The sequence below is a fragment of the Carlito syrichta genome, unplaced genomic scaffold (genome assembly GCF_000164805.1).
Source record: "Carlito syrichta isolate Samal-C Ts95f unplaced genomic scaffold, Tarsius_syrichta-2.0.1 Scaffold303679, whole genome shotgun sequence".
NCBI classification, from domain to species: Eukaryota; Metazoa; Chordata; class Mammalia; order Primates; family Tarsiidae; genus Carlito; species Carlito syrichta.
The window spans coordinates 102,575-128,677 of NW_007247775.1; the positions used below are offsets into that span (position 1 = coordinate 102,575).

The 26,103-nt window shown below is 55.3% G+C and overlaps 1 protein-coding gene across 3 annotated transcripts; it reads right to left on the bottom strand.

Moving 5' to 3' along the window:
• Nucleotides 1-242: 242 nt before the first annotated feature.
• On the bottom strand, nt 243-26,079 carry BRD9 (bromodomain containing 9). Of its 3 annotated transcripts, XM_008059056.2 has the most exons (17): nt 25,856-26,079; nt 25,267-25,399; nt 23,422-23,482; nt 22,560-22,704; nt 21,433-21,543; nt 20,644-20,819; nt 18,353-18,485; nt 16,498-16,573; nt 15,322-15,417; nt 13,844-13,976; nt 11,630-11,741; nt 7,918-7,956; nt 6,950-7,052; nt 5,787-5,954; nt 4,686-4,789; nt 3,795-4,113; nt 243-373 (listed from the first exon to the last, which is right to left on the bottom strand). In XM_008059056.2, exons 4-15 carry the CDS (start codon nt 22,641-22,643, stop codon nt 4,689-4,691), a joined length of 1,332 nt encoding a protein of 443 aa, XP_008057247.2. In that variant the 5' UTR covers nt 22,644-22,704; nt 23,422-23,482; nt 25,267-25,399; nt 25,856-26,079; the 3' UTR covers nt 243-373; nt 3,795-4,113; nt 4,686-4,688. The 3 variants fall into 3 exon arrangements, with proteins under 3 accessions (XP_008057247.2, XP_021568561.1, XP_021568560.1); XM_021712886.1 differs by lacking the exons at nt 25,267-25,399; nt 25,856-26,079 and having other exon boundaries at nt 20,644-20,759; nt 23,422-23,506; XM_021712885.1 differs by lacking the exons at nt 243-373; nt 3,795-4,113 and having other exon boundaries at nt 4,536-4,789; nt 20,644-20,759; nt 25,856-26,074.
• Nucleotides 26,080-26,103: the final 24 nt, after the last annotated feature.

Below are 26,103 nucleotides of genomic sequence, written 5' to 3' on the forward strand. Positions count from 1 at the left end.
CCAGGCAGCTTGGCCATGTCAGGGCACAGACGAAGCACAAGTGAGAGTGAATGGGGCTGGCCGTCTGGCCTTGACTCACTAGGTCTGAGTGAGCAAATCCCTGACTCAAGAGGCGATGCGGCCTGGTGCTGATGCTCCCTTTTCCATAGAGAGATCGGGTCACACACCCCCACCTGCTTCCACAGACACAACCCCACTCCTCAGCCCCTCGGTGCTTCTGCCACAAAATATTTGAGCCTGGGTGATGTTAAAGAACAGAAATTTATTTCTCGCCGTTCTGAGGGCTGGAAGTCCAAGTTCTGGCATGGGCAAGTGTGGCGTCTGGGGAGGGCTGCTCTCTGCTTCCAAGATGGCACCTCACTGCTGCTGCGACCTTGGGAGGGGAAGGGCGCTGTGTCCTCACGGGCGGGAGGCGACTAGGTGAGAGTGGACGCTGCGCAGCCCTTCTCTGCCGGCACTAATCCTTTCACTGGGAAGGACCCTCTGGCCTCGTGCCTTCCCACGGCCCCACCCCCTGCATGTCACACAGCTGCAGGTGCTAACGCCTGCATTCTGGAGGGGAAACAACCACGGCACCCCCACTGTACACGCCCCATCACGATACAACCTGTACGCACACTTGTGCCCTGTCCAGACCGTGGGCCATGCGACCCTTCCACCCTCACTGGCCTCTGGACGCTGAGGAGGGCTAGCTGAGCGCCAGCCTCTCCTGGGCCCAAGCACCTAGAGGCCAGCAAGGGCCCGGGGTCAGCAGCCAACAGGGAGGCTCAGCGGCACTTAAGAGGGCCTGGGGCAGAGCCAGGAGACGAGGTACCTGCCTCAGTGTCTACATCCGCAACAAATCCCAGGCGCCCCGTGGGACAATGCCGATTGTGGGATTTTAAGCCATGGTGTGGCCCATGGCTGGAACGATGCTAGACGGAGCTGCTGGGCCAGGCGTGCGGCCCAGCTAGATGCTACTTCCACTATGGGTCCCACCACCTCCCCTTGTTTGCTCCCGAGACACGTGGTGACCTGCAGGGGCATGACCAGAGGTACATGGTGCTGGCTACACGCCCCTCAGCCCACCTGCAGCTTCCAGCCTGCCTCTCCTTCCCTCCATGGCCCTGGCCAGGGACAAAGCTCTGCGCACACCAGGGGGGTCCACCCCAGATGGAGCAGAGGGGCCTCAGTCCACACAGCATGCACAGACCCTCAAGGTGACATATTCACTGAGTACCAAAGTGCTGTAAACGGCAACTGCTACAGTGGTGGCTGGGGCTGCCCAGTGCCCAGCAGCGCTGCCTGAATGGGTGGCCTGTCTCAGGAGTGAGGGGTGCTGGGAGCATGGACAGATGGGCAGGCCAAGGCCTTGCTGCACCCATCTCTTATCCAGAAACTGCAGCAGAGCACAGCAAGGGCCCAAAGGGACACATGGCCCCAGAGCTGTCTATGTGCTGCCCAGGCCAGACCATGTTGTCCCCAATCCCACAGAGCCCACAGGGCAGCCACACCACGCCCTAGGTGATGACCCAGACACTGGAGGTCCAGGGGACACAACAGTTCTTGTGTACCCCTGGAGGAGGCATGGGGGGCACAGGGAACACCCAGCTGACTGCAGTCATCCACACCCCTGGGAAACAGCCTTCCCTCGGGATGCATGCCTTGAGGAAGACAACATGACACATGGTGCAGACTCAGGCCACAGAACAAAAAGAGCCACAATCCTGACCCTGGACGGCACACCGACACAGAGGAGTTGAAAATGACACGGGTTTGGTGGAATGTGATGGCTCATGTTTCCGCCCCTCCTGTGAGCCGCCCCATGTGTTTGGTGGTGCTGCAGTGTCTGATGTCACTGGCCCCTATCCATCATGACCAACGACGCATCTGTGAACCTGCCCATGGCTCTAATTCAACACCTCCAAGACCCTGAAACGCCCCCTCACCAGAGTCCCCACAAAAGGCAAAGGAGGAGGGTCAGTGTAGGGGAAGGGAGGGGACACAGTTGCCCAGTGTCAGCCTGCGAGTAGCCACGCAAGGGAGCCAGGCGTGGTGAGCATACGACTCACGCACACATGTGTGTACACACGCACCCATGCCTCACTGGACAAGTTAGAAGCATGGCTTCCAACAGGGAAGAGCTGTGTGGAACATCCGACCACCCTGCACATGGGCCCAGGCAGCCTTCGAGGGAACAGCTGTGGTTCCCGTTTCCTCCTGTGTCAGCAGTTAATAGGACAGAAGGACCCTGAGCCGGGTTGGGCTGGCCTGTGACATGTGGCCAGCGCAGCCTGGATGCCAGTCCTGTCAGGTTTTCTGACCAAGAGTCCCCACTAGTCTTGGTAAAGAGACCTGTCTCCCTCGGGCACAGCCCCTTGTGACACCCCAGGCCCAGGCCCTCCTCACGGTGGCCACGTCCCAAGAGTGGCCTGAGCCACAGGGTCTGTGGCAAGGCACAGGTCGCGCCCAGGCCCATGATGGCACAGGCGACAACATGGATGAGCCTTGAAAACATGCCGAGGCCAGGCTCAGCGGAATCCCAGCACTTTGGGAGGCCAAGGCAAGTGGACTGCCTGAGTCTGTGGATTCGAGACCAGCCTGGGCAACTTGGTGAGACCTTGTCTCTACAATAAATCAAAAAAATTAGCCGGACATGGTAGCATGTGCCTGTAGTTCCGGCTACTTGGAAGGCTGAAGCGGAAGGATCGCCAGAGTCCAGCAGGTCGAGGCTGGGGTGGTCGTGAGTGTGCCACTGCCCTCCAGTCTGGGTGAGAGTGAGACTCCAAATTAAAAAAATATATATTCTGAGTTTCTGAAGCCAGACACAAACAGTGACATTGTGTACGATCTCACTGATATGGGATACCCAGGATGGGCAAATCCAGAGACAGGAAGGAGATGGTGGCTACCAGGGACTGGTGGAGGGGGTGACTGCCATGGGCAAGGTCTTCTTGTTAAGATGGTGGAATGTTCTGGAAACAGACAGAGATGGTCGTTGGTCAGATGGCTTTTTCTTCCTCCATGGGAGCGGCAAGGCAGCTGGGGCTGAGTTTTCTGAGCCGTGTGCATCTTGAGGCAGCAACGACAGCCCCACAACCAGCCGAGGAACATGTGCGCCCAGGCCCTCAGGTGGAGCCCTCACCTCCAGAGAGGTTCAGTGAACCTCACATCCTGTCCCAGTGGCTGGTGCACACGGGGTACAGCACTCGACGTGGCACTTCCTGCTACAGAACGCAGGTTGTGTGCCCGTCAGTGAGACAAAGGCTCCCAGGCTGCAGGAAGCATCCGTCTGTGGGTGGGGAGGCCTGTCCCTGGAATCCTGACAGGGCAGTGCGCCCACCTCCCCACCTGGGGCCGAGGATGTAGACACTGCTTCTCCTGGCCTTCCTGCCTCCAGGGCGCCATCCCCAAGCCTGGGGTAGTCACAGGGGCGTGGTGAGTGGCAGTGTCTCAGGCAGGAGAGCAGGCCCAGCTCATGTTTAAGACTGTGGGGTCTGCTGCTGGCACCAGCGAGCATGTGGTCCAGGCAACTGCCCCCACCCAGCCGCACACCCACTCCTGCATAACTGACCACAGGTGCTCCCACACTCATTCAGGCTGGTAGTTCTGCTCCCTTCCACTGGCACTCACCAGGACCAATGAGGACCTGCGCCCCACCACACAGTGCCTGGTGATGGCTGGTGAGGTGGCCCCATCTGGTGATGTGTGTGGGCCCAAGTACTGCCTGTGGGCCCTCCAGCCTTACACACACACCGTGTCCCCAGGATGACTGTGCCCTCCGTGCCCACCTCTGGAGGGTACAGATTCCTCACCTCCACATTCCCATAAGTGAGAAATAGGTATCTCATCAGAGGCTGTGCCGGGCCACACAGTTGCACTGAACTTCACCTTGGGGGTGACACCTGGCTGCAAAGACACTACCAGCTGGGAGTTGCAAAGCCATCTGTGGGGAAGACCCATGAGAGGCACCCTCAACCTTTTCCTAAGGTCTGTGCTTTTGGCATTTTGCAAATGCACACGGGTATCCGGCAAACACTCCCGGCTACAAGTCGTGTCGTGGACACCCAGTACGTCACTGTCACCACAGGCTGTTGACTCCTTCCAGCAGCATACATGTCCCACTCAGGCTCACTGATGAAAAAGAAGATGGGGAGCTGCCCTCAGTCCAGCCTGTCCCGTGGGCTCCCCCAACTCCCATAAGGCCCCCCAAGGCCTGCTTGGAAACGCAGGTGCATAACAAGAATGTGCAAGACACTGAATGAGGCCCACAGCCTAGCCTGAGCCTCCCAAGAGCAACCCATGTACGAGGCAGAAACGGGAGCATCCATCTCAGCAAGACCAGGGTACAACGCTCTCACGATGCTCAGAAACACACATGCCATGGACCGGTCACACACCTGGAGGTGTGACTTCACTATTCACATGCCATGGACTGGTCACATGCCTCAGTCCCCGACTTCACTATTCACATATCGTGAACTGGTCACACACCCTGATGTGGGAGTTCACTGTCCAGGACTCGAGAGGTTATGCATGGCCACCCTGTCTCTCTACTGCTCACATGATATCACAGACAAGTCGCCACCTCCCCAGGCTTCCCACATGCCAAAGGGAACACAATACAAGCCTGTATCTGATGATAAAAACTCTGCATGTGCAAGCTAAAATTTTAAGAAAGGGAAGAGTGACTGAAGACTACCCACGGGTTAGTTCTTTGTAGAGGCCGCAGGCTCCGGGGACTGAAGAAACTCATACGGGTCATGGGTGACATCTGGCTGCTCCCCGATGCTGAGGCGAGAAGGGCTTCCTGCAATTTTGAGAAAAACAGAGGGTTTCAACACACAACAGGTTTACAACGTGCAACTCCAGGAATCAAGACCATCAGCAAAGCCAGGACAAGCCCGGCAGCCAGCTCGAGGAATGTGGTCCCTCCCTTGCTCCTCAGGGAGGCTATCTGTGGAAACCTGTGGGATGGCTTGGCCCCCTAGGCCATCACACTCGGCGCAGCTCCTGCAAGACAGAGGGCTCCTTGGTCTGGGCCCCTTGGACAGACCCTGGGTCCCAGGGCAGCTCTGCCACCACCCGAGTCATGCCGGGGAAGTGGGTCTGCAGGGGTTGCGCTGACCCACAGCCACCCAGCCTGCTCCAGGCACTCACAGCTGACACCTGGGTCACAAGGGCAATAGGACAAAAAACACCAGCCCTTCTTCAGACAGCCCAAGCCAAGCCACTGTAGCCACTTAGCTCCTAGAAAACGTCAAAAATCACTCTGCTGAAAGCATGACTCAGCCTTCAGTAAGGGACAACTCATGCACACCGATGAAGCACAAAGCAAAAGCCTGGTGCCCTCCTGCTGAGGCCAAAGCATCCTAGTCAGGGAGGACAGTGCCAGCCCTGATTATCCTGAGACAAGAGGGCCCCGGCCAAGGAGGGCCAAGAGAAACACCACACCAGGGTCCATGGAGGCCAGTATTAAGCTGACAGTGTGGCAGAACAGCATTGGGGCCAGTCGCTTGGACAGATTCCCAAAGCCCAGCTCAGCACATTGCGGGGGCAGCCCCACAGCTTCCTACTCTGGCGTGGCACCTGACCGGAGCCTGGAGGCCAGGCCATGAGGCCATCTGCTGGCACGGGCACAGCCCACGCATCACAGCAGCGACTGGCCTCTGTGTCAATGCAGGAGCCCACAACGGAGGCCCCTGAGCCCCAGGGCCTGAACCCACAGCCACACACAGGCTCCTGGAGCCTCTGGCCTTTCCCTGACAACACACTACTTGCTGCCATGTCTGTCCGTGCCGCCTCACCCAGATGGTGCTGGTCCCTCTCGGAGGCGTTGGACAGGGAGCTGAGGTTGGACGATGGCCGGGAACCACCGCGTTCTGCCTGCGCCTCGTGCAGGTCCTGCAGCAGCTTGGTGGTCTCGTCCAAGTTCAAGTGGCTGTCATCGTGGTCCAGCTCTTTCTTCACCTTCCCTGTGGGAATACGGAGATGATCCGACGTCAGTTGAGCCCACTAGGCCGGCCCAGCCAGGGGCAGGGGTGTCCACGCTGCAGTACTCAGCAGAACAGCCCCACTGGCCTGTGTCTGACCTTCACGTGCTCAGGCCGACACACCCAAGTCAGGAGTGCTTGGGGGCTCTGCACACAGTGGCTGAGGTTCGCAGGGCCCTCACCCTACAGCCCCTGGCCAGGTCAGACCACCTGGAAGTGCATACACCAGGCAACCAGGGCCGAGTCAGGAAGCCCCACCACTGGGACTCTCGCTCTTCCTGCTCTCACCCCCAGCACGACACTGATGCCGACCAGGCAGCTTTGCAGTGACAGCTGGCCTCAAACCTGGAGGCAGCATCAGACTCTGAGATGAACTCAGACTCCGAGACGACCCCAGCTTCCAAGGCCAGTCGAGACCCAGGTCGTGGCCTGTGCTTCTGACCGACCAGCATAAACTGCAGTGCTCATGTCCCTCTCTTTGGGTTCTACTACCTGCTAGAACACCCCATTTGTCTGCGTGCTTACAAGGAGGAGTCTGGCAGAGGACACAGGCGCATACCAGAGCAAGCGGCGTGCAGAGTACAGGGAGGGGCAGAACTCAAGGGCGGCTTTCTCCGGAGCCCCAAGCACAGCGCTGAGGACGCTCTGAGCCTGGTCCTTCTGGGACTCTTTCAGAGACCCACTACGCAGGCAGGACCCAGGAAAGCACTGGCCCTTGTGGCCACCCACCCCACCCACAGGCTGTCCAGGAGCCGAGCCCTGAATCACGAGCACAGGAGACACTGCAACTGTAGAGACCCCCAGGGTCTAGGAGTCAGGAGACAAGACTGGGGACCAAGACCCTACGTGAGAGAACAGGGTCTTCCTGTCCCTGTCAGTCCAGAGCACGTGGGGACTAAAGCTCGACTGCTCGTGACATCGCTGCACAGGCGGGAGCCCCATGGGAAGTCTCGCAGGAGAGGGTAGTCTCAACTCACCCAGAGAGCTGAGCATGGAGATGTCCAGAGACACATCAGGATACGGCTTTATGGACATGAAGTCCAGAACAGAGCTGCTGCCATCTCCTAGGGCATCCCCGACCTGCAGAAGACAAGGATCAAGCCAAGGAAGACGAGGTCAACACAAACAGAACCCAGGTATTACTCGGTACCAGCTACTGGAATCACTGTGATTGCGTGTCATCTCGGGCCCATCCCCAGAAATGACAAGCCCAAGTCCTGCACATCAAAGCTCCCAGAGGGCCACAGGCTTGAGTACATGAGAGATTGTACAAATCTATGACCAAGAAGAACCTACTCAGACCAACGATGAAACAAACAATCCTGTGCTGACCTCTTGGGGTTAGAGAAATCAGGGCAAGACACTACGCAACACGAAACCATGACCAAAGGGAAACCATGACCAAACAGGAAACTGGTGTTGAGACCTCATACCACCACCAACCATAGCTCTCTCCTTCCCCAGTGAGGACCAGGCTACAGCCTGCTCCAAGGCCCTGGCCGGCTCCCTGCAGCCTAGCGTCTGCCCCCAGACGTACGTCAAGGCCTCTCAAAGTTCCCAGGGACCCCAGACCAAAGCCCACCCTGCAACTGCCTGAGGCATACACTTGCCAACGGGCAGGTACGCAGCCCAGGCTCACTTGCCAAGCAGGTCCCCAGAGACCCCTGCCCATCCCTGGTAGGATGTCCCATGAGGACAGCACCCAGCAGGACCAGCTGCTCTGAAGTTCTCGCTTCTGGATCTGGAAGAAGGTGCTATAACTCCACCCCTCCCTGCAAGTCATTAGAAAAGCAGCGGGGAAGCACGGCCAGGCGACGGCACCCACCAGACACAGGCTCTGTCCCCAGTACAACCCTGGCTTTCCTTGCTGGCCGCTCCACGCTGAGCGCAGATGCCTCCAAGAACCCGAGCACAAGGCCCCAACCTATAAGTCCCAACCACTCACCTTGGCTTCATCTGGAGGCTTCATGGGAACATTTCTTCTCTGCAAAGAAAATGGACAGAAACCAGTGTGTCCAAAACAATTTCCTAAGAAAGGATGACTCACTGACATGAGACGTGTGAACTAAAAATGGCCCATGTGCTGCCCCAGGAAGTCTGCTCCTCAGAGTCACGTTGCCTCCCTGGACCAAGGCTGAGGCGTGCAAGGCTTCTGCCTAGCTGGTAGCCACCTGGCCCACAGCCCGTTCATTCACTTAGCACCACAAGACCGAGGGGGCCATGTGCTGGGGAGAGCGCTGTGTGGGCGAGGGAGATGCGAAAGGGACCAAGGACACCTGATGTGACTTCTGTAGCCTTGGGCGGCCAAAACAAAGGACGTTGACCTGGATCCCTGGGTTCTCGGGAGATACCCAGCGACTCCCCCAGAGCTGGAGCCTGAGACCGGCTTGAGTCCAGAGAGGCCAGCATGCACAGGAGCGCACAACTGGAGCCCCTCCTGGCACCACCTGCTGTGGGTGGCAGGCCGTGGGGCCGCATGTCCCCTACACTGACAGGAGCACTGCCTAAGATACCCTGTTGTGCGCACCTTCCTCAGAAAGTCACCTGAACACACTCCTTCATACCTGAGATCTGTGCTCAGAATGTTGCTGAGACTCATTTACGCTGTGACTTCATAAGCCTTTAACTAGAAAAATAAACAGTACCGTGATTTTCCTGTTTCCTCACATAAGCACTCCTTAACTTACACATTTAACACTAAGCATCACTTAACACTGCGGGGCACTTAGAACTGTAAACTCTGGAACTCAGGTTCCCTTTCACGGAAGTGACGGGACCAGGATCGAGAGTAAACCAACACAGCATGCCCACTCCAGGCCACGAGCGAGTGTTTTGCCCTCCGCCTACGGTGAGGCCAGAGAGCGGGCGTGGGCAATGGCAGGTAGATGGGCTTCCCGCCTGGAGGTGACCTTGGCACAGGGCAGCAAGCAAGCTCAGGTGCAGGGTTCATGGGTTGGTGGGCAGGCTCCTGAGAGGTGGCCACTGTGCTCAGGAGTTCTAGAAAACTACAAGGACCAGCAGGCTCTTGCCGACTCCGCAGAGCTCAAGAACCAACTGCGAGACCACAGCCAACATTCTCAGAGCCCTGGCAGGGCAGAGCCTAAAGAAAAGCAAGCCTTTGAGAGCGCAGGAAGGGCCCTTCTTGGGATGAGGGCTACACCCGCCCTAGAACAGAGCTGCATCCCAGCCAGGTCACAAGAAACCCAGCTCTCTGCAAAACGGATGTCAGTATTCTTTAAAAAAGACACGAAATCCAGGCCAGCCTGGTCCAACAGAAATATAAGATAAGCGCTAGCCTAATTCAACGGTTTCTAGTAGCCACACTCAAGTTACTCTTACCTTGCAATTAACTGGAACATACTTTACTTAAGCCAACATATTGAAAACATTTTTATCCCAAGATACAGCCTGTATATAAAAGTTGCTGAGAAGATATTTATACACTGTTTATTTGTCTTTAAGATCCCAGCTTGCAGTTCACACTGAAGTCACATCTAAATTTGGACAGGCGAATTTCACAGTGGCCACATGTGGCTAGTGTCTGTCTACTGGACAGCAGGCGTCCGGACCTTCCACAGGGCACACACACCCAACCCACGCTGGTAGAAACACAAGGCACACTATGACCTACGACCAGAGGAAAACCTGTCTGCAGACACAGGAACAGAAGCGACAGAGGTGACAGAATGAGTGGGTAAGACCTTTAAAAGCAGCTGTCATGCATACTGTGGACACGGCTTAGAGATGTAAAGAAAAGCCTTCACATCATGCAGAAAAGCCAATGGAACCCAAGCCCCAAAACCAACAGAACGTTATCATGAATGCCTCGTCAGCTGGGACATGGCACAAGAACAGTCCAGTGAAGCTGAAGCCACAGCAGCAGAAACGAAACTAAAAACCCAGCTTCCTCCCTTAAAACACCAATGGAGCATCCGTGCTAGGTAAATAAGACCATGATGCCCGACACATGTTCAAGGTATGTCCCAGAAAAAAGTCCCAGAAAAAAAGATGAAAGAAACAAGAACAGAAAGTGACACTTGTAAACCAAAAACAAACTGTGAAGTTCCTCAACCAATGGAACCTCCCCTGAGCCAAGAGAAACCGGAAAAATAACTCTCAGGCCATGACATGAAAGAGGTCGGCCACACCTCGCTATAAGCACTCCTCTGTGCGGTTTTAACACTCCTGACGCACATCAACATTAAAACAGAGGCCAGAAGACTGACAAAACAGACACTCTGGCAATAAGACACCAGCTTGATGTGGGTGCAGCCATGAGAGGCAGCAGGCCCCGAAGGAAATCAAGATACTTCACCCCAAATCTGATTCTCTGACGCACTCTGAAGCGACCTGGAAAGCCATCCGTAGAGGATGCCCTTCCCAGGAGCGTGCGACCACCAGAGAGGCCCACCTAGTCTCCTGCAGCTGCCACCTGGAGGCTCAGCTGGTCACAAGAACCTTGGTCCACAACCCTGCTGATCGAACTCAAGCCTTTCCTTGGCTGATTTCAAACTCTTTGGACAAAGCGTAACCCTTACTGCCCATTGCTAGCTAGATCACCTTTGAGCCCATCTATGACCTGTAAGCTGTCACATCAAGATGACCTACCTTTCCAGGCAGAACCATCGTAAACTGCACACGTATTAATTTGTGTTGCTTTTTGGTAACTTCTGTCTCCCTCAAACATATAAAGCCAAGCTGCAACCCAATGACTTGGGCACTCATCCTCAGGACTTCTTTGGACTATGCCATGGGCCTTGGTCACTCATATTTGGCTTAGAACAGACCTCATTAACTATTTTACAGAATTTGGCTCTTCTGTCAACATATGTAAGAAATACAGTGGCTGAAAATCCTCCAAATGTGATGAAAACTATAAATTGACAGATCCAAGGAAGTCAATATGTGTTGAGCAGAACAAACACAAGGTAAGTCCACCAAGGCACAAGGAAAATAAGTTACTGAAAACTCATGAAGATACAACGTAGAAGCATCCTGAGCACCAGCCAGCAGATAGTTCCGCCAAGGGCCCAGGCATGAGAACACGAGACTCAGTGACAACACACTGCCTGCAGCATCGCCTTCCTCTTCCTTGTTTTCAACAGCCTTGAGAAAACACCGTGCTCTCAGCATGTGAGCTACATAGAAGCAGACAGCAGGTCTGATCTGGCCTCAGGGCGGCAGTTTGCCCACTCTGAATCTGACATGAAAATGGGTTACAAATGGAAAACAAAGACAGGAAGACCAGACTCTTCAGAAACAAGGTGAGTCAGACACCTTTTATGAGGGAGAAAAGGCCACTCTCAAATTCCATATGCAGGGAAAATGAATTTGAAAACCAAAGGCAGAATGAAAAGAAAGGCAGAGAGCACACCAACAGACAGCAAATTGGAACTACAGGAAACAAGAAAACTCTGGAGGGTGAAGGGAAACGACAGTTGATGGAAGTGGTTTGGGAACTCGGAAATCAGAAGAGCTCCAGGACTGATGCATGCCTGTAACCCTTTGAAAACAGTCCACCTGCATAGCAGCGATGAAACACAGAGAAGGGCCACCCAAAGGGATCACCCCACTGCGTGTCCTCCGGCTAGACTCCAGGCTCTGGAAGGCCCTTCCCACTGGGAGTGCCCAGGGCGCCTGCACCTACAGCAGCCCACCTGCTTCAGCTGGAAGAGCATCCTTGAGTGGTCTCCTCCGGTGATCTGGTCCAGGAGGTCATCCACCATTTTCTTGCTGTAGCTCCCAGCATCCTTCACAAACTCCTGCAGGCTAGAGGGGAGGCACGAGAACATGCTGGAAAACACCACGGGTTCTCACGTCAAGAACTCACTGCCCACCTGTTGGGGTGGCCCTGGTCACGAGAGCCTGCTGCCTCAGCCGCCTCCTCAAATCGTCCTCACGAACCTCCCTGACCTGGCGCTCTTTGGGGGAGTAAACGGACCCTTCTGATTAGATTTTCCAAGTGGTCCATGACCCCAAAAGGTTCAGAAGACCTCCAGAAGAAAAAGCCAGCAAGGGGGAGAGCAACCTGAGTACACTCTCCACCATGGAAGCACAGGCCATGTCAACTTCTGTGAAGAAGGGTATTCACATCTTTCGGCCAGTTTTGCATTTAAAACACCAGCAGACTGTGAAGAGTGCTCGGGGTTGGTGACCTGATGCTTGCTGAGGGATGGGGCAGAAGGGATAGGAGTGGGAGCGGGACTCCCAGGATGCATCTTTTAGTAGCAACTGGACTTTTGGGCCATGTGAATGCATTAAGAAAACAGAATGACTACAATTTTAAAAGTAGGCAGAGAACAAAACCCACAGTCCTAGAATCAAAGCATAAAGCAGGGCCTCAGAAGAGCTCCCTGGCTTCGAAGGCCTTCACAGACAGGAGTAAGGCAGACTGCTGGTCTGGAAGCAAAGACCCCGTCCCAGGAAATGCTCCCCCAGGAGGCAGAAACCCCTCACCCCAAGACTGTGTGGAGCAGGGACCCACGTCAACACGCTGGAGAACACCACAGGTGTGTGGTAGGAGTGCTCGGGACCAAGAGGCCCCGGCCTGCGACCCATGTACCCACCCCACCCCTAGCCCTCGGCCGACGCAACCTGCTTCTGTGTGGTCGCCGGCAGCTGCCAGGCAAGCAAGATTCCTACAGTCTACACTGGGCAGCAACACAGGACTGGCTGCGTGCTGGGAGCCGAAGCCAGGTAAAAGTAGAGGGAAGCAGTCAGGTAATGACAGTCTGGATGGCAGGGGAATGGTGGCCCTGAAGAGTCACGAGCCACTAACATGGTAACATGAGGAGAACTGAGGCCCGGTGCCAGCCTGGGTGGAGGACCCACAGGGGATGGGGGTGCAACCGGCTCTTCAGTCCCCGAGTCATGACACCATCCTCTCTCCTACACAAATCTCATTTTCCACTTTTACTTTTTTGTCACAAAAATCTGGGTGAGAGATTCATTTATTTTATCAGAGCTAACAGTATTCTTGATACTTTTCAAATATATCTTGGATTCTTTTTAAGAATAAAATGAGGATGTGATATGCAAAGGTTCCATTTTTTTTATAGGGTAGCAAAGTCATTTTTCTCAGAAAAAATTACTAAAATTCTACAATGGCGACCACTTTTATTCTGCCAAACAAAACACACGCGCGCGCACACACACACACACACACACACACACGCACAAACATTCTATGGAAGCAGCACAGCGCTCCACTTGTGAGTTTAATCTGATGCTTTAGCCCCTGTGATGGGCAGGACTGTGTCTCCTCCTCCGAGGTGGTCCCTAGAGTCTTGACTCCAGGCCTCCGAGTGCGACTGCACCTGGGGATGGGCCTTCCAAGAGTCATCACGGTGAAATGAGTACCAGGGCAGGCCCCACCCCATGTGGCCGGCATCCTTAAGAGACCAGGACACAGACACAGAGGGACGGCCCCGCGAGAACACAGGGAGAAGCTGTGGCCCACAAGACGAAGAGCAGGGCCTCCAGAACCAGCTCAGCCTCACTTCGTCTCAGACTTGCAGTCCAATCTGCAGCGCTGTTACAGAAGCCCAACTAGCAGCCCCCAAAAGCGACTACTGCGCTTAACACAATCATGGGACAACAGGCTCACTGAGCAAATGCCACAGTTGACTAAATACGCTATCTTTCTGTAAGCTACACCAGGATCATCATCTTCTAGAAATCCTGACCGAGTTACCTGAGTTTCAGGACTGGCCTGTGGTAGACAGTGGGTGACTGAAAACACTATGGTGACTGTTTCTGCTGCCGTGTCGACAGCCACCATGGCAGGCTCTCCCATCCACTTGTAAGCGGGCACGGATGGAGTCTGTACCACACAGGCATGGGCTCCAAGCACTGCAGTGGTGGGCTCCTACCTCAGTGCGCACTGCACGCCTGTCTCGTCTCCGTAGGCCGAGTACAGCAGCTCCATCTCATCCGACTTCAAATCGCCAAACACTGAATTGTTCTGCATTGAAAGCGCGGTGCTGGCACTGGAGAGAAATGTGACTGAGGGGGGACAGGAAAGGAAGAGAAACAATGTCAGGCGCACTGGAAGGACACAAAATGCAGGCCCCGCCCACTTCTCAGTGGGTGGGGGGCCACCCTTGCTCGCAGCCAGCACCCTAGTCCCTCCTCTCTCCATCTCTACAGAATTCTTACGGAATTCTCATCCCCATAGCAGTTTTCAGTGTGCACCTAGCAGAATCAACTCCTCACCCTGCTTTACCTTTGCGGTCTGACCACAAGGAAATGATTCACATTTCTGCAAGGGAGTGAGCCCTGCAAGCAAGAGCTTCATGGCGACTGGGTTAATGACAGGGGCAGAGGGCACTGACCGGCCAGGGAGTCCCAACCCCCACACACTGCTGGGAACCAAGCCTACACAGTGCTGGCCTCTGCTGAGGAGGATGGAAAAGTGAGTCCAGGTCTGTGTGAGCACAGAGTTTCTCCATCTCAGCAAGAATGACTGCAGGGCCAGCTGATTCTGTGCCAGGTCCAGCCGGGTGCTGAGCAGCATTGCTGGCCTCTCCCTGCTAGCTGTCAGTAGCACCCCCACCCCCTGTGAGACAATCAAAACTCTCTGGACATTGCCAAGCTTCCCCTGGAGACAGGGCTGCAGTTGAGAACTGTGAAGGTGAAGACCAGTTATGTCTCAGTAAACGAGGCGTGAACGCAATGGGGCCCCAGGTGGAGAGGCAGAACGAGGGCTGACACAGGGAAGAGGATCATTCACTATGAAAGGCATCCCTTAACAGGAGACCCAAACATAGGACACAAGTAGAATTTAACTCCCAGAGCTGGAGAAAGAATATTCCAGAAAGCAGGAAGCTTGTGAGCCAAGGCGTGGCCTGGTGGGAACATTGAGCCATCCTGTTGGCAGGAAGGCAGAAAGCAGTGGGTTTCTGCGCCCACATTACCCTAAGCTGACCCACCAGAGAGCATTCTGAGCAGCAGAGGCCTAGGGGGCAGGGGGGGGACATGCAGGAGTTGCCAGCAGATGGCAGCAGTAGACAAGGGACAGGGCCCGGGGTCACATTCCCTGCCCCAACAAAAGTTTCTGCAAATGCCTCGGGACAGAAAGCACAGGGTGGTAGCACACGGTAACCATGACTAGATCTCCAAGGCGTGGCGGGACCAGGGTGCTCACCACATTTTCACAACAAGAAACCCATACCCCGTACCATTTTACTCCTGTCACTCTAATCGGCCCTAATTTGACCAGTGTCAAAACATGAGCCCAGATGAGGCGGCAAAGCACACCAGGAACACCCTGAAGCAAGCATCGGCAGCATGATGGCCCGCCCCCTCCTCGCCCACCCCCGCAGCTGAGGGCCAGGGACCAGGGACGTACCTCTGCTCCTCCTCTCGTCCTTGAAGCCCAGTGTGGTGAAGCCCGGCAGCAGCTTGCTGGAGAGCGAGCTCAAGTCCACCGGGTGGGCCTCCTCCTCTGCAACACAGACATGCGTGTTGTGGGCATCAGGCACAGTGCCTGGAGCACCTGCACCAGGCTGTGGTGGGCATGGTGCGGTGGGGAAAGGACTCTGCCAGGACCCCCTGAGAACATGGCCATTCTCAACTGGCTGCAGTCCCTTCCGTCTCATGACGTCCCAGTGGACATCACAGAGAATCTGCTGCTTGGCCACCACCGGCAGCACTCTGGACGTGTGCAAGCCGATCGCTCGTCCCTCCAGGAAGAAGTCCCATCCTAGAGGCATGAGCAGTGCTGCGCCCGGTGCACTCATCTGACTGCAAGTCCAAGGCCAAGTACATCCCTCACACGCCACGCATGGGATCTGGGCAGGCCTCCTCAGTTCCCCATGCTCCTTCCAGGCTACGTGTCGATCAACACGCCTACTGTCTTGAGGAAGCTAAGCTGAAGATCATACCTCAGCCCCCTTCCATTCTGCAATCGCTGAGAACACAAGATAAACCCACTCACCTAGGGCTGGGGAAGCCTCTCAGCATGTGGGTGAGACTGATGAAAGGCAAAAGGTCACCCTCACTGGCTCCGGCTTCCCCGAGCATGCCGGTGAGTACACCTTTCTTCAAAGGACAAGCCTCTGAACCGTTTCTCAAAGGGACAGGCAAGTGTCAAAGTAACAAGGACTGCGAGAGTACCATGATGCCGGACGGCCCCAGCGTGCACGTTGTCCTCAACCTCCCCCTGACGTGTGGACCAAATGGCCCTTTTCTTCTTCAACTGCTGCCAAGCTCCAGGGGTGCTCTGGCTTGGATGAGGACTGAACGTGGGGACCTGGCGATGTGCTTGGCCAAGTCCAGCCGAAAGGGCTTCCCAGCCGCTTTTCAGGAGCTCCGACCAAGGCCAGACCTGCACCCCAGCCCTGCGGGACAACCATCCATGCCCCCACAGCACATGTGTCATGTCAGGAGGCGTGCACAGGACAGGAAGTCGGACAGCATCTCATGACAAGGACTCTCAACATGCAACACATTCTGCACGGGGCAGGCGCAGTGGTCACAGGGCCAGCACGCAGGCAGCGGAACACAGTCCCAGGAGGGCACTCACCATCAGCGTCCGGCTCGGCCGTGTTGACCACACTGTACAGCAGGCTGCCGTCCCCGCTCCTCTTCAGGTAGCCAATCTGGAAGGAAGCACCACCTGAGAGGCTGCCCCCAGAGGGAGGGAGGGCAGCTGGCTTCTGCGGTGGAGCTCTGCACTGAAGCAAACAGAGTCGAGGCCACAAGCGGGGCTGTGTGGACAAAACCCAGAGGGCCACCAAGCGATTCATTGCTGTGAGCGGCAGAGGCCCCTCTCGGGCCAGTCCCTGAACAAGAGGTCACCCTGCACCAACAAAGTGTGCACATGTGCTCCTTGGACCCCTTCAAAAAGGAGGGCTGTGGACTCACCTGGGAGCAAACATAAGCCTGGACAAAATGGGACCGAGACAGCTCGTCAACAGGTCACAACATGGCACTACCTTGGCAGCTGCAGGTTTCCCTCTAGAGTATGCGTGGGAACCTGCTCCTCCTTAAAACCCACCACCTGACACCCCAATTCTGTCTGCAGGCCAACAGGAGAATCCGGGATGAAGAGGCACCTCTGTGTGCAGATGAGTGGGGAGGAAGGAGGAGGGCTGACGTGCAGAGGTGGCGGGGCTTGAAAGCAAGGGTGACATCCACATGGGAGCAAGTGGTCACCTGCCAGAGTGGAGCGGGGCAGGGTATTTGTGTGGGGTAGTCCCCTCATCCTGTGAGGGGTATCAGAATCCAGACAAAGTAGACTGGGCCTGGGGAAAGGCGGGAGGTCAGGCACAAGAGGACACTGGGAGTCACAGAAGCGGAAGGAAGACAAGTGGAGTGCACCCTGTGGGGCTGGGTGGAGTCAGAAGTTCCACAGGGAACAAGCACTGTGCCCCCAGATCCCTTCCACATGCACCACGCACACAGTGCATGTACACACGTACACACATGTCTTGGCTCCATCCAATGCCATCAGGCTCCCTAGTAAGAGAAGCCCTAGTAAGGGGTTCTCTGGAGAAATGGGCAGTTCCAGGGCTGCAGCACAGAGTACAGGCCAACGCGGCCAACAGAGTCACAACACAAGTGGCATTACAAAAAAAGGATACGGAAAAGATAAAACTCATCTTAAGAGGCTTTAAGTAATCTGACATATCCAAAACGTGGTCAATTCAACATCCTTGCAGACCATACAATGTGCATTTGGAAGACTACGTGAAAAGGAGAAGGCAAAGCTCCGGCTCAGTTTACACAGACTACGTGTTGAGGTAGAATTCTGGGTTTACCAGGTCACTTGCATCCCTCTCAAAGCAGCTATTGGAAAGCTTGGCGCTGTAGACGTGACTCGCACTCTACTTCTACCGGATGTGCCTGGTCTAGTACAGATTGTGCCAGAACAAATAGAGAGAGGTGCCTGGATGGGCTCCCACCAGCCATACCAGGATGGGCAGAGCAGCCAAGTGGACGCATGGTGGCGATTCACGACTGCAGGACCAGATCCACCCCAGTGCCACGAGGGATTCACGTGGAGGCCCAACTCGGGGAAGTACCCCACACAGACCCACTCACAGACACTCAGAAGGAAACACGGACGCCAGAGCCTTGCCCGCAGTGGGCAGGGTCTCCATCAGGACCGTGGATCTGTGACAGCCAAGATCCCGCATGCCACATCCCTTGGGGCAGCCCTGCTAGAGGCCCCGATGCCTCTGAGGGAACTGCAGTGAGGCCCAGGGCCGAGTTTGGTGGAGGACCACAAATAGCAGGTACTTCTGACCAGGGCCCTGCAGCCCAGCACTCTCCTGACTCCGGTGGTGGTGCCGGGGCTGTGTCAGTCCCGTCCTGCAAGAAAACACAGACTTGAGCGTTGGGAGCTAGGTCAGCCCCAGGACCGCCGTGGGACCCACCTTGCCTCCTGGGAGGAATCGGCTGAGCCTGTCCCGAGCCTCGTCGGCCGCGTGCTCTACCAGTGCCAGCACGTGCTCCTCTGCTGTGCTATCTGTCAGGCTGCAGGCATTCCCTTCTGGCTCAAATACACAGCTGTGGGCAGAGCCAGCACCCAGTCAGGCGGAGGCGCCCACCCCACTGTGCACTCCCCCCGTTGGCACCTAGTAGGCCCTCCACTGATGCTTCCCGTGGACAGAAGGGGCAGGATAGCCAAGAGCCCTGGAACGCCCTTTTCCTTCCCAAGCATTTCTTTTTTTTTTTTTGAGTTGGAGTCTCACTCTGTCGCCCAGACTGGAGTGCAGTGGCTGCTCCCGGCCACCGCAGCCTTGACCTACTGGGCTCTGGCGATCCTTCTGCCTCAGCCTTCCAAGTAGCCGGAATTACAGGTATGCGCTACCAAGCCCAGCTGATTTTTTTATTTATTGTAGAGATGAAGTCTCGCTGCCCAGGCGGGTCTCGAACCTGCGAGCTCAGGCAATCCACTCACCTCAGCCTCCCAAAGGCGCGGGATTACAGGCTGAGCCACCGAGCCCGGCTCCAAGCATTTCTTTCTGTCCTAACCGTAACAAAATAAAACCCTTTTCCTAGAACAAGAGTAAGCACGAGCCAAGTAGACCCACAGACCAGGTGCGACTCAGTTAAACACTTCAGTCACTTTAAAGAGCAACAAAAGAAAAAAGCTACAGGCGCCACTCTGGTCAGTCACTAGAGGCACCATCAGAAAAGTGACAGAACTCTCATGCAGGCTGAAAGCAGTGCTCACAGGCTGATGAACCAGGCCCACACTGTGGCCAGCAGGTCAGCCCTTGGCATGTGCGTTGGCAGATGGCCCCAGGTTCCCCTAGAGGAGGCGTTCTCAAGTAGAACAGTTGACCCAAGGAGTTTCCCCTCCTCTGGAAGGTTCTAGAAGCAGATGGGAGGGCCCCTTCCTGCCCTGGGCACACATCTGCATGTACGTCAGAACAGCCAGGAATGGCTGCAGGCCTATGACAAGCCCTGTCCATGAGAAGGCTCGGCTCACATCCCTGTGGCACAGTGGCCCCTGGAAATGCAGCACAGAGCCAGAACACTGGGAGTCCCCACTCAGGTCACCATGCAATGCAGCCCACGACATATGACTGCGTGACACCAGGGAGCATGAGTATTGAAGCCCCGGGCGCTCCACTGACTGACGACACCCAGCCACTCTGTTTGAAAGGGTAAAATCCAGGCTCCAGGCCACCGGCACACACTCTTGAGTTCGAGGACAAGACCGGACACAGCCAGCACCCGCGGAGAGCTGGGGGGATGCCCAGAAGGCAGGAGCCCCCGAAGGAAACGGAGTCACTTTCCTGGTTCACACAGGTCCTGCTAAGCCTTGGGAGTCCAGGCCCTGGGACCCGGGGCTGGTCTGGAGGTCCAGCACCCTTTCACTGCCGAGGGAGGCACCCAGAGCAGACACAGCCCTCCCCTGCCTGCGCAGCACCCCCCCTGCCCCAGCTGTTCAACTTGGTGAGTCCCGCACACGGGCAGACAGGCTGCAGCTCCACACAAGACACAGTGGAGACCATGACTTTCTAGAAATTTCAACTTTACCATAGTGTGAGAGCAACAGGCAGTCTATGGGAACCTCAAATCGAATTGTGATCTTTTCCCAGGCAGCAACACACAGGTGACGCTCTCACTGTGCCAGGCATGAGCATGGTGCCCAGCCAGCCTCATCCTCATGGGAGGGTGAGGGAGGAACAACCAAGACTGTTCTCTACATAGCTACACTAGGTCACGGAGCCATTTGCTGCCTCTCCCAGGTCAGCACATGGCAGGTGGCAGGAGAGGCTGCCCAGGTGTCCTGGTGGCCACAGGATGGTTGTGGGCTGCGATGGCACATAGACAGCCTGGGTCAGAGAGCAACCAAACTGCCCCCAAAGATGGCCAAAGGGTTCCCAGGTCCTGGGTGACTACGGTGACACTACCCACACACACGGGCACCTCATATTCGAGGTGAACGGGGAGATAACCGTTGCCTCCTCTGAAATGTCAGGTCTAGGAAAGCATTCCAGCCGAACGCTGCTGGGTCCACACCTGGAACCTCGAGAGAAGGGTCCAGGACAGGACCTCAGGAAGCCAGCAGAGCATGTTTCCCACTCAATAGCCACTCTGAGGTCAGCTGTGGGACATGCCGTCCCGCTCCCACTCTCCCCATAAGGCACCCGCATTCCCAACCGCGGGTGCTCAGCTCCGACAGGCGGACTCAGTGCCGCAGAGCCTTTACCTGATGGCTTCTCTACTCGGCTTTTTGGATTTCTTGGCAGTTTCTACTTGTACTGGCGCAACCTCGGGAACAGGTTCCTCAACAGCTGGGTCTTCATTGCCCAGAAGAGCTGCCTGCTGAGAAAAATCCATGTCCTGCATAAACGACATGCTGCGCTTCAAAGCTAACAGCCGCTCCTAGAATCAGAAAGGACAGAGCAGCAGGGACTTTACCTCTCCCTCAGCCAAGGAGCCATGACGATGGATGGGATGGGATGGCCACAGCCTCACCTGGCCTAACTGCTAACCCTCCATGGCGGGAGGTGGTCATGGCGGCTCAGCACCAAAGGGGTGTGGCCCACTGGCTGGCGATGGCTCAGAGCTGGCGGGGAGGACAGGCCAGCATGCGGCAGGTGCCACACTTCACCTATGCATGACGCATGCGGCTTGGCTCAGAGCACAGATCTGGTGGCCACTCAGGAAGATCGAAGAGGCCAAGGCTGTCCCGTCTGGATGCAGTGAGCAGCCACTCAAGCCCACGAAGCTGGCTGTAATCCAGTAACACTAACGCCCAGGCTAGAGATCAAGAGACCTGGAACTTTCCACCAACCCTGAATAAGATGTTACGGCTAGGTCACAAGCAGGCACGGGAAAGGGAGAGGGCGGCTGGGACGTCTACCCTAGAGCAGAAGGGTCAACACCATGGCAGTGGGGTGGATGGAGCATGTCATTTGCTGTGTCTGTGCAGGCACCCGCCAGGCAGAACAGGCTCTCATGTTCTGTGGCTCGCTGCCATTGGCGAGCTTCTTACTTTGCTCATCATCTTGAAGCCTGCGTGAAGGATCTTCTTGGCTAACTTGTAGTACACGGTGTCTGGCCTGTTGTAGGTCATCGCGTTGTCACACATCAGCTTGAAATCAGCCTGGAAGAAAGAGAGAAAGCTATCAAGTTGAAAACACCCAATGGACAATAGCACATAGTTCTAGATTCCTGTCAAAGGAGACCCAGAGGAAAAGGCTAGTAGGAAACAAATCTGGCTCTCTAACCACAAAAAATAACTTGGAAGAACTCAGTAGCTGGGCATGGTGATGTGCGCCTGTCATTCCAGCTAATTGGAAGGCCGAGGCAGAAGGATCACCGGAGCCCAGCAGGTCAAGACTGCGGTGGCCACGAGCGTGCCGCTGCCCTCCAGCCTAGGCAAGGGTGAGACTCCGACTCAAAAAAAAAGAGCTCAGAGAAATGAAACGATCACAGGTGCTCACTGGCCTCAATCTGCATAGAGAGCATCCCGGTGGAGAGTGAACTGGCACCTGTAACTTCCTCTTGAGCCTCATAACAGTGCTGTGAGCAGCGTCTCACTCTTCTCCAGCCCTCTGCGCTCACTCTGGGAGAACTTGGATGTGAACAGAAACAAGGAGGAGTGAAAGTCTGGTTCCTTCAAGTACAAGTCCAGGGACCAGGCAGGAGGGGACAGTGATAGCCACTATCTCTGAGAGGCTCTACAATTCTGTCAACACACAGTTCCCTGCAACTATCAGAAAAGACTCCCACTAACGAGAGCCTTGTTGAGTAACTCAGAATGAAAGCAAGTCATCTGTAGACACTGGTCTTCTAGTATCCTAACCAACTGCTGCAGCACGCACCTCTGGCAGATGAGCGGCAACAGTCGGCTGGAGACTGAGCTCTGAAGCTGGCCACCCTAACGGGGAGAGTGCCACCTGCACCAAGTCACTGGTCCCGATCCCCACTGCCAGCCAGCCGGCGCCCTCAGGGCCTGGCCTCAGGCAGGGAGCCCGAGCTGGCACGTGTCCAGAACACTGCTGCTAGGCACACGCAATGGAGAGACTGCTGCTCACCTAGCGGCTGCCATGGGGCAATGCCTCTCTGGGCATCAACGCGGAGCTGGCACCGTCATTTCAGGAAGTGACGCCAACATACCTTAAACTCCGTGACGGATTTGTATTCATTAGCTACAATTTTGTCTTTCATCGTGCCAAAATCCATGGGGTGTTTTATAATCATCGAATATCCAGGAGCAATTGCATCCGTGACGGGAAATGCAAAAAATCCATGAGGATCTTTCCTGAAAGCAAAAACATCTTCACTTAAAGTAGAAAAACCCTGAAAGATTGTATCTAAATAATACAAAACTCCTTACAATCTGAAAATGTCACACACTGGACCATATTTTGTTTCTTAGAAACAATTATTAAGGTATGCCTTTTAAGATGATAGTTACTTTGCATAATAAAAATTCCCCACAGGTGTCCCAGCTCCTGTCACTGTCCTGTTCTAGTTTCGACCTCCTCTCAACCACTCTATTGTGACTTCCAAGCACACAGAGCGAAGGAATCTGTGAGCACCCCCGCCCCCCCTCAGCTGTGCTCCTTAGCCTCCAGGCTTCACTCCGTGTAGATCGCATCTACCCCGTGAAGGGGCGGGACCTGTTTCACAGCTGCCAGGGGTGGGGTGCAGTGGGGATAATACCTCTAAAAAAAATTACACTGCACACACCCCAGACACAGGCCCTTTGGAAATGCCCAAGGAGGCCGGGCACAGTGGCTCACTTTGAGAGGCTGAGGTGGGAAGACTGCCTGAGCACAGAAGTTCAAGGCCAGCAAATTAGACAGGCGTGGTGGTGCATGCCTGCAGTCCCAGCTTCTTGGGAGGCTAAGGTGAGCCCTGGTCATGCCACTGCACTCCAGCCTCAGCAACAGAGTGAGATTTCAACTCAGAAAGCAAGGCGGGGGGGGAGAGAGAAAGAGAGAGAGAGAGAGAGAGAGAAACGCCTGAGATTTACCTCTGGAGCTGGCGGAGAAAGTGTTCCAGTAGCTGCTGAATAGGTGTGCTCTCATTCTCAGCTGGCAATTGAAAAAGAAAGTTAAAAAAAACCAAACAAACAAAATAAGATGAACAGGAAGATCTGGCATCTCTTCACTAGACAGCACCAATGTGATGGCACTCAAGCAAGAACTGGGGATAGAAAGGGAAATCAGACTCGGCCTTGGCTCTCAGCTGGGTGGGCGGGGGCAAGGGCACCCAGGGCATCAGCCTTCAAAAGCCCTCACAAGCCCAGGAGCCCTTAAGTCAACAGTTGGGGCTGTCACTTGTCTGTCTTCGGCATGTCCACTCTCCTAGACGAGGTAAGCAGAAGAAAACAAAGCTCTGGACAGAGGTTGATCCTGGGCTCACTGGCTTATTCTGAGATCCCTCAACTTCTGGTTATGCCTCGGGTTCGCCATTGCAAATAGAGACAAAAACATACACCACGTGGGGGTTCCTGTGAGGATGCAGTTGTTAACTACACCTCTGGGCCCACATAGGAATCAGAGAGCAGATCCCTGATGGTAACGCTCTTAAGGGAAGACCGGGTATGTCCAAGAAAGCACCGGCACCTCTCCAGCTCTGTAGGTATGCTGGCGGGCTGGGGGAACAGGCACAAAACCTCAAACAGGCAGAAAGTATTTTAACCACCATCAGCAATTATGCTAACCTGACACAGGTACCACCTAATTACCTGAGTTATACCTAACCTTCCCCACTCCCCAACATGCCTGGCAATGACCGCCCCAAGGGCCCCATTTACCAGGCAATGACTCGCACAGGTGAGGGGGGTTGCCAAAACAAGCAGCCTCTCCCCAAGATGCCTGCAACACAAAGCTCCTGCCTTCCCACCTTTGTCCAGCCCCAGTTTGAGAAAGGAAACGCCTGAAGCCAAAATGACTGGTGTTGCAGAGGACCACCAGCATTCCAGAACCTGCATCTAGTGGAGCCAGCATGGCTCCCATGGTTTCTGGTGGCCTGAATGGTTGACTCCAGCAGTACTCTCCTCCCATCCCAGTGGCCCACGTCCCAAAGCCCAGCTGCCTCAGTTTCCCTGTCATCTGGGAACTACTGGATGCTATGTGTGACCAGGAAGACAGCCCTTGTTGTAAGAACAAATACCCCGCCACCAAGAGCCGTGTGCACGAAGGCTGAGAGACTTCTGAATGCAAAACGTGGTCAGTCAGGAATTCTGGCTAAACACCACACCCGGCAGATGGAAGAGTTAGTGACAGACATGTCCCTCCAACTTCTACGTCTCGGCCTAGGGCCACCTTAAGGCACTTCAGACCTACCATTTGGACCTTGGGATTCCTTCTTCCCAAGGTAATGACTTGCATTTTTCTTGACATGCACATCTCTTATGAGTCTGATTTGTGTGGGACTACTCTTCTAATTCTGCCCTACTTGGGGAAGTAAGGGCACATAAAACCACATTTTTAGGCATAGGGCTGGCAAACTTCACCTGAAGTCCAGATTAAAAGTCTGTGTTTTGTGAGTCACATACAGATGGTCACTATGGATCTGCCTTTTTTGGTTTCTTTTTACAAGTGCTTAAAAATGCACAAACCATTCTTAGCTTGTGCAGCGGGGAAAAATCGTCAAAGGCACCAGGGGTAATGAGCCAGGCCCCTGCTCTCAACATTCGAAGATGCTGGCAGAAACCTCAAATCCAGGAGACACCTGGTATGAGGCCCTGGAGAGCAAACACTGGTCCTCTTCCTTCCCATGCTTCTCCCAAAGCAGGAGGACACAGTGCCAACCCTTGATCTGCAATGACCAGCTCTGGACAACAGGAGTCTCTGAAAAGGGAGACCCTTGCCTGGCTGCGTCCGGCAGGCTCGGACCGGCCGATCAGGGGGTGGCTCCACCTCCACCTTCTTCCCGGGATCGAAGTCATCGGCCTCGCCCTCTGTGTCACAGTGTTCCTTCTCCCGTTTCCGCTTCTTCTCTTCCTGGGAGGCAGAGTCAGAGGATGAGAGCAGCAGGGGCAGGTGGGATCTAAACACATCCACCTCGTCACTGCCTCTGTTTCCAGGGGAAGCACGATGCTAGGGGAGCCAAGCCTGTCCTGAAGACCCTCCTTCCTCCAGATTCCCTTCCTGGTAAAGACCCCCAGCAGGGGTCAGCCGAGGAACAATCCGCTAGTGAGGCGGACACAGTGACCTAATTTAGTAACAGGGTGAACGTGTCTTTCACCCTAAGGAACTAGACCCAGACACTCTCTGCGGCTCACCCTGAAATTCTTCTCCGTAGAAGTCAAGAACTGCGGGGCCACCTGACATCACCAGGAGCCCAGACAGAGACCGCTGCCCGGAGGGATGTGATCCGCTACAAACAGAACACCCCTTTCCCAGGCAGGCTGTGGGTCCTGGGTCTCCGCTCCCGCAGCCGCTGTCCCAGGCCCTTACCTTCCGCTTCCTGCGCTCCTCGTCGTCAAGATGCTTCTCTTTCTCCGACTTCTTCTTCTTCTTCTTCTTTTTCTCCCTGTGTCTCTCTCGCTCGTGGTCGGACCTGTCGTCGTAGTAACTGGAGTCGTGGCCAGACCCCGAGAGCTCAGTCACTTCGCTGCCTCCGACCTTCAGGACCAGCTTCAGCGGCTTCTCCAGGGGCTTGTCCGCGTAGTCTGCGTGGACACGGCGCTGAGTTCCGCCCGCCA

What these genes read in the sequence shown, in the direction of transcription:
- BRD9 (XM_008059056.2), bottom strand. Translation starts at nt 22,643, where the DNA reads ATGATTATAAAACACCCCATGGATTTTGGCACGATGAAAGACAAAATT. An exon ending in GGCCGAGCCGGACGCTGATG is followed by an intron (nt 15,418 to 16,497) that starts GTGAGTGCCCTC and finishes TCTGTGTTGCAG; the next exon opens with AGGAGGAGGCCCACCCGGTG. An exon ending in GGACGAGAGGAGGAGCAGAG is followed by an intron (nt 13,977 to 15,321) that starts GTACGTCCCTGG and finishes GTCCCCCCTCAG; the next exon opens with TCACATTTCTCTCCAGTGCC.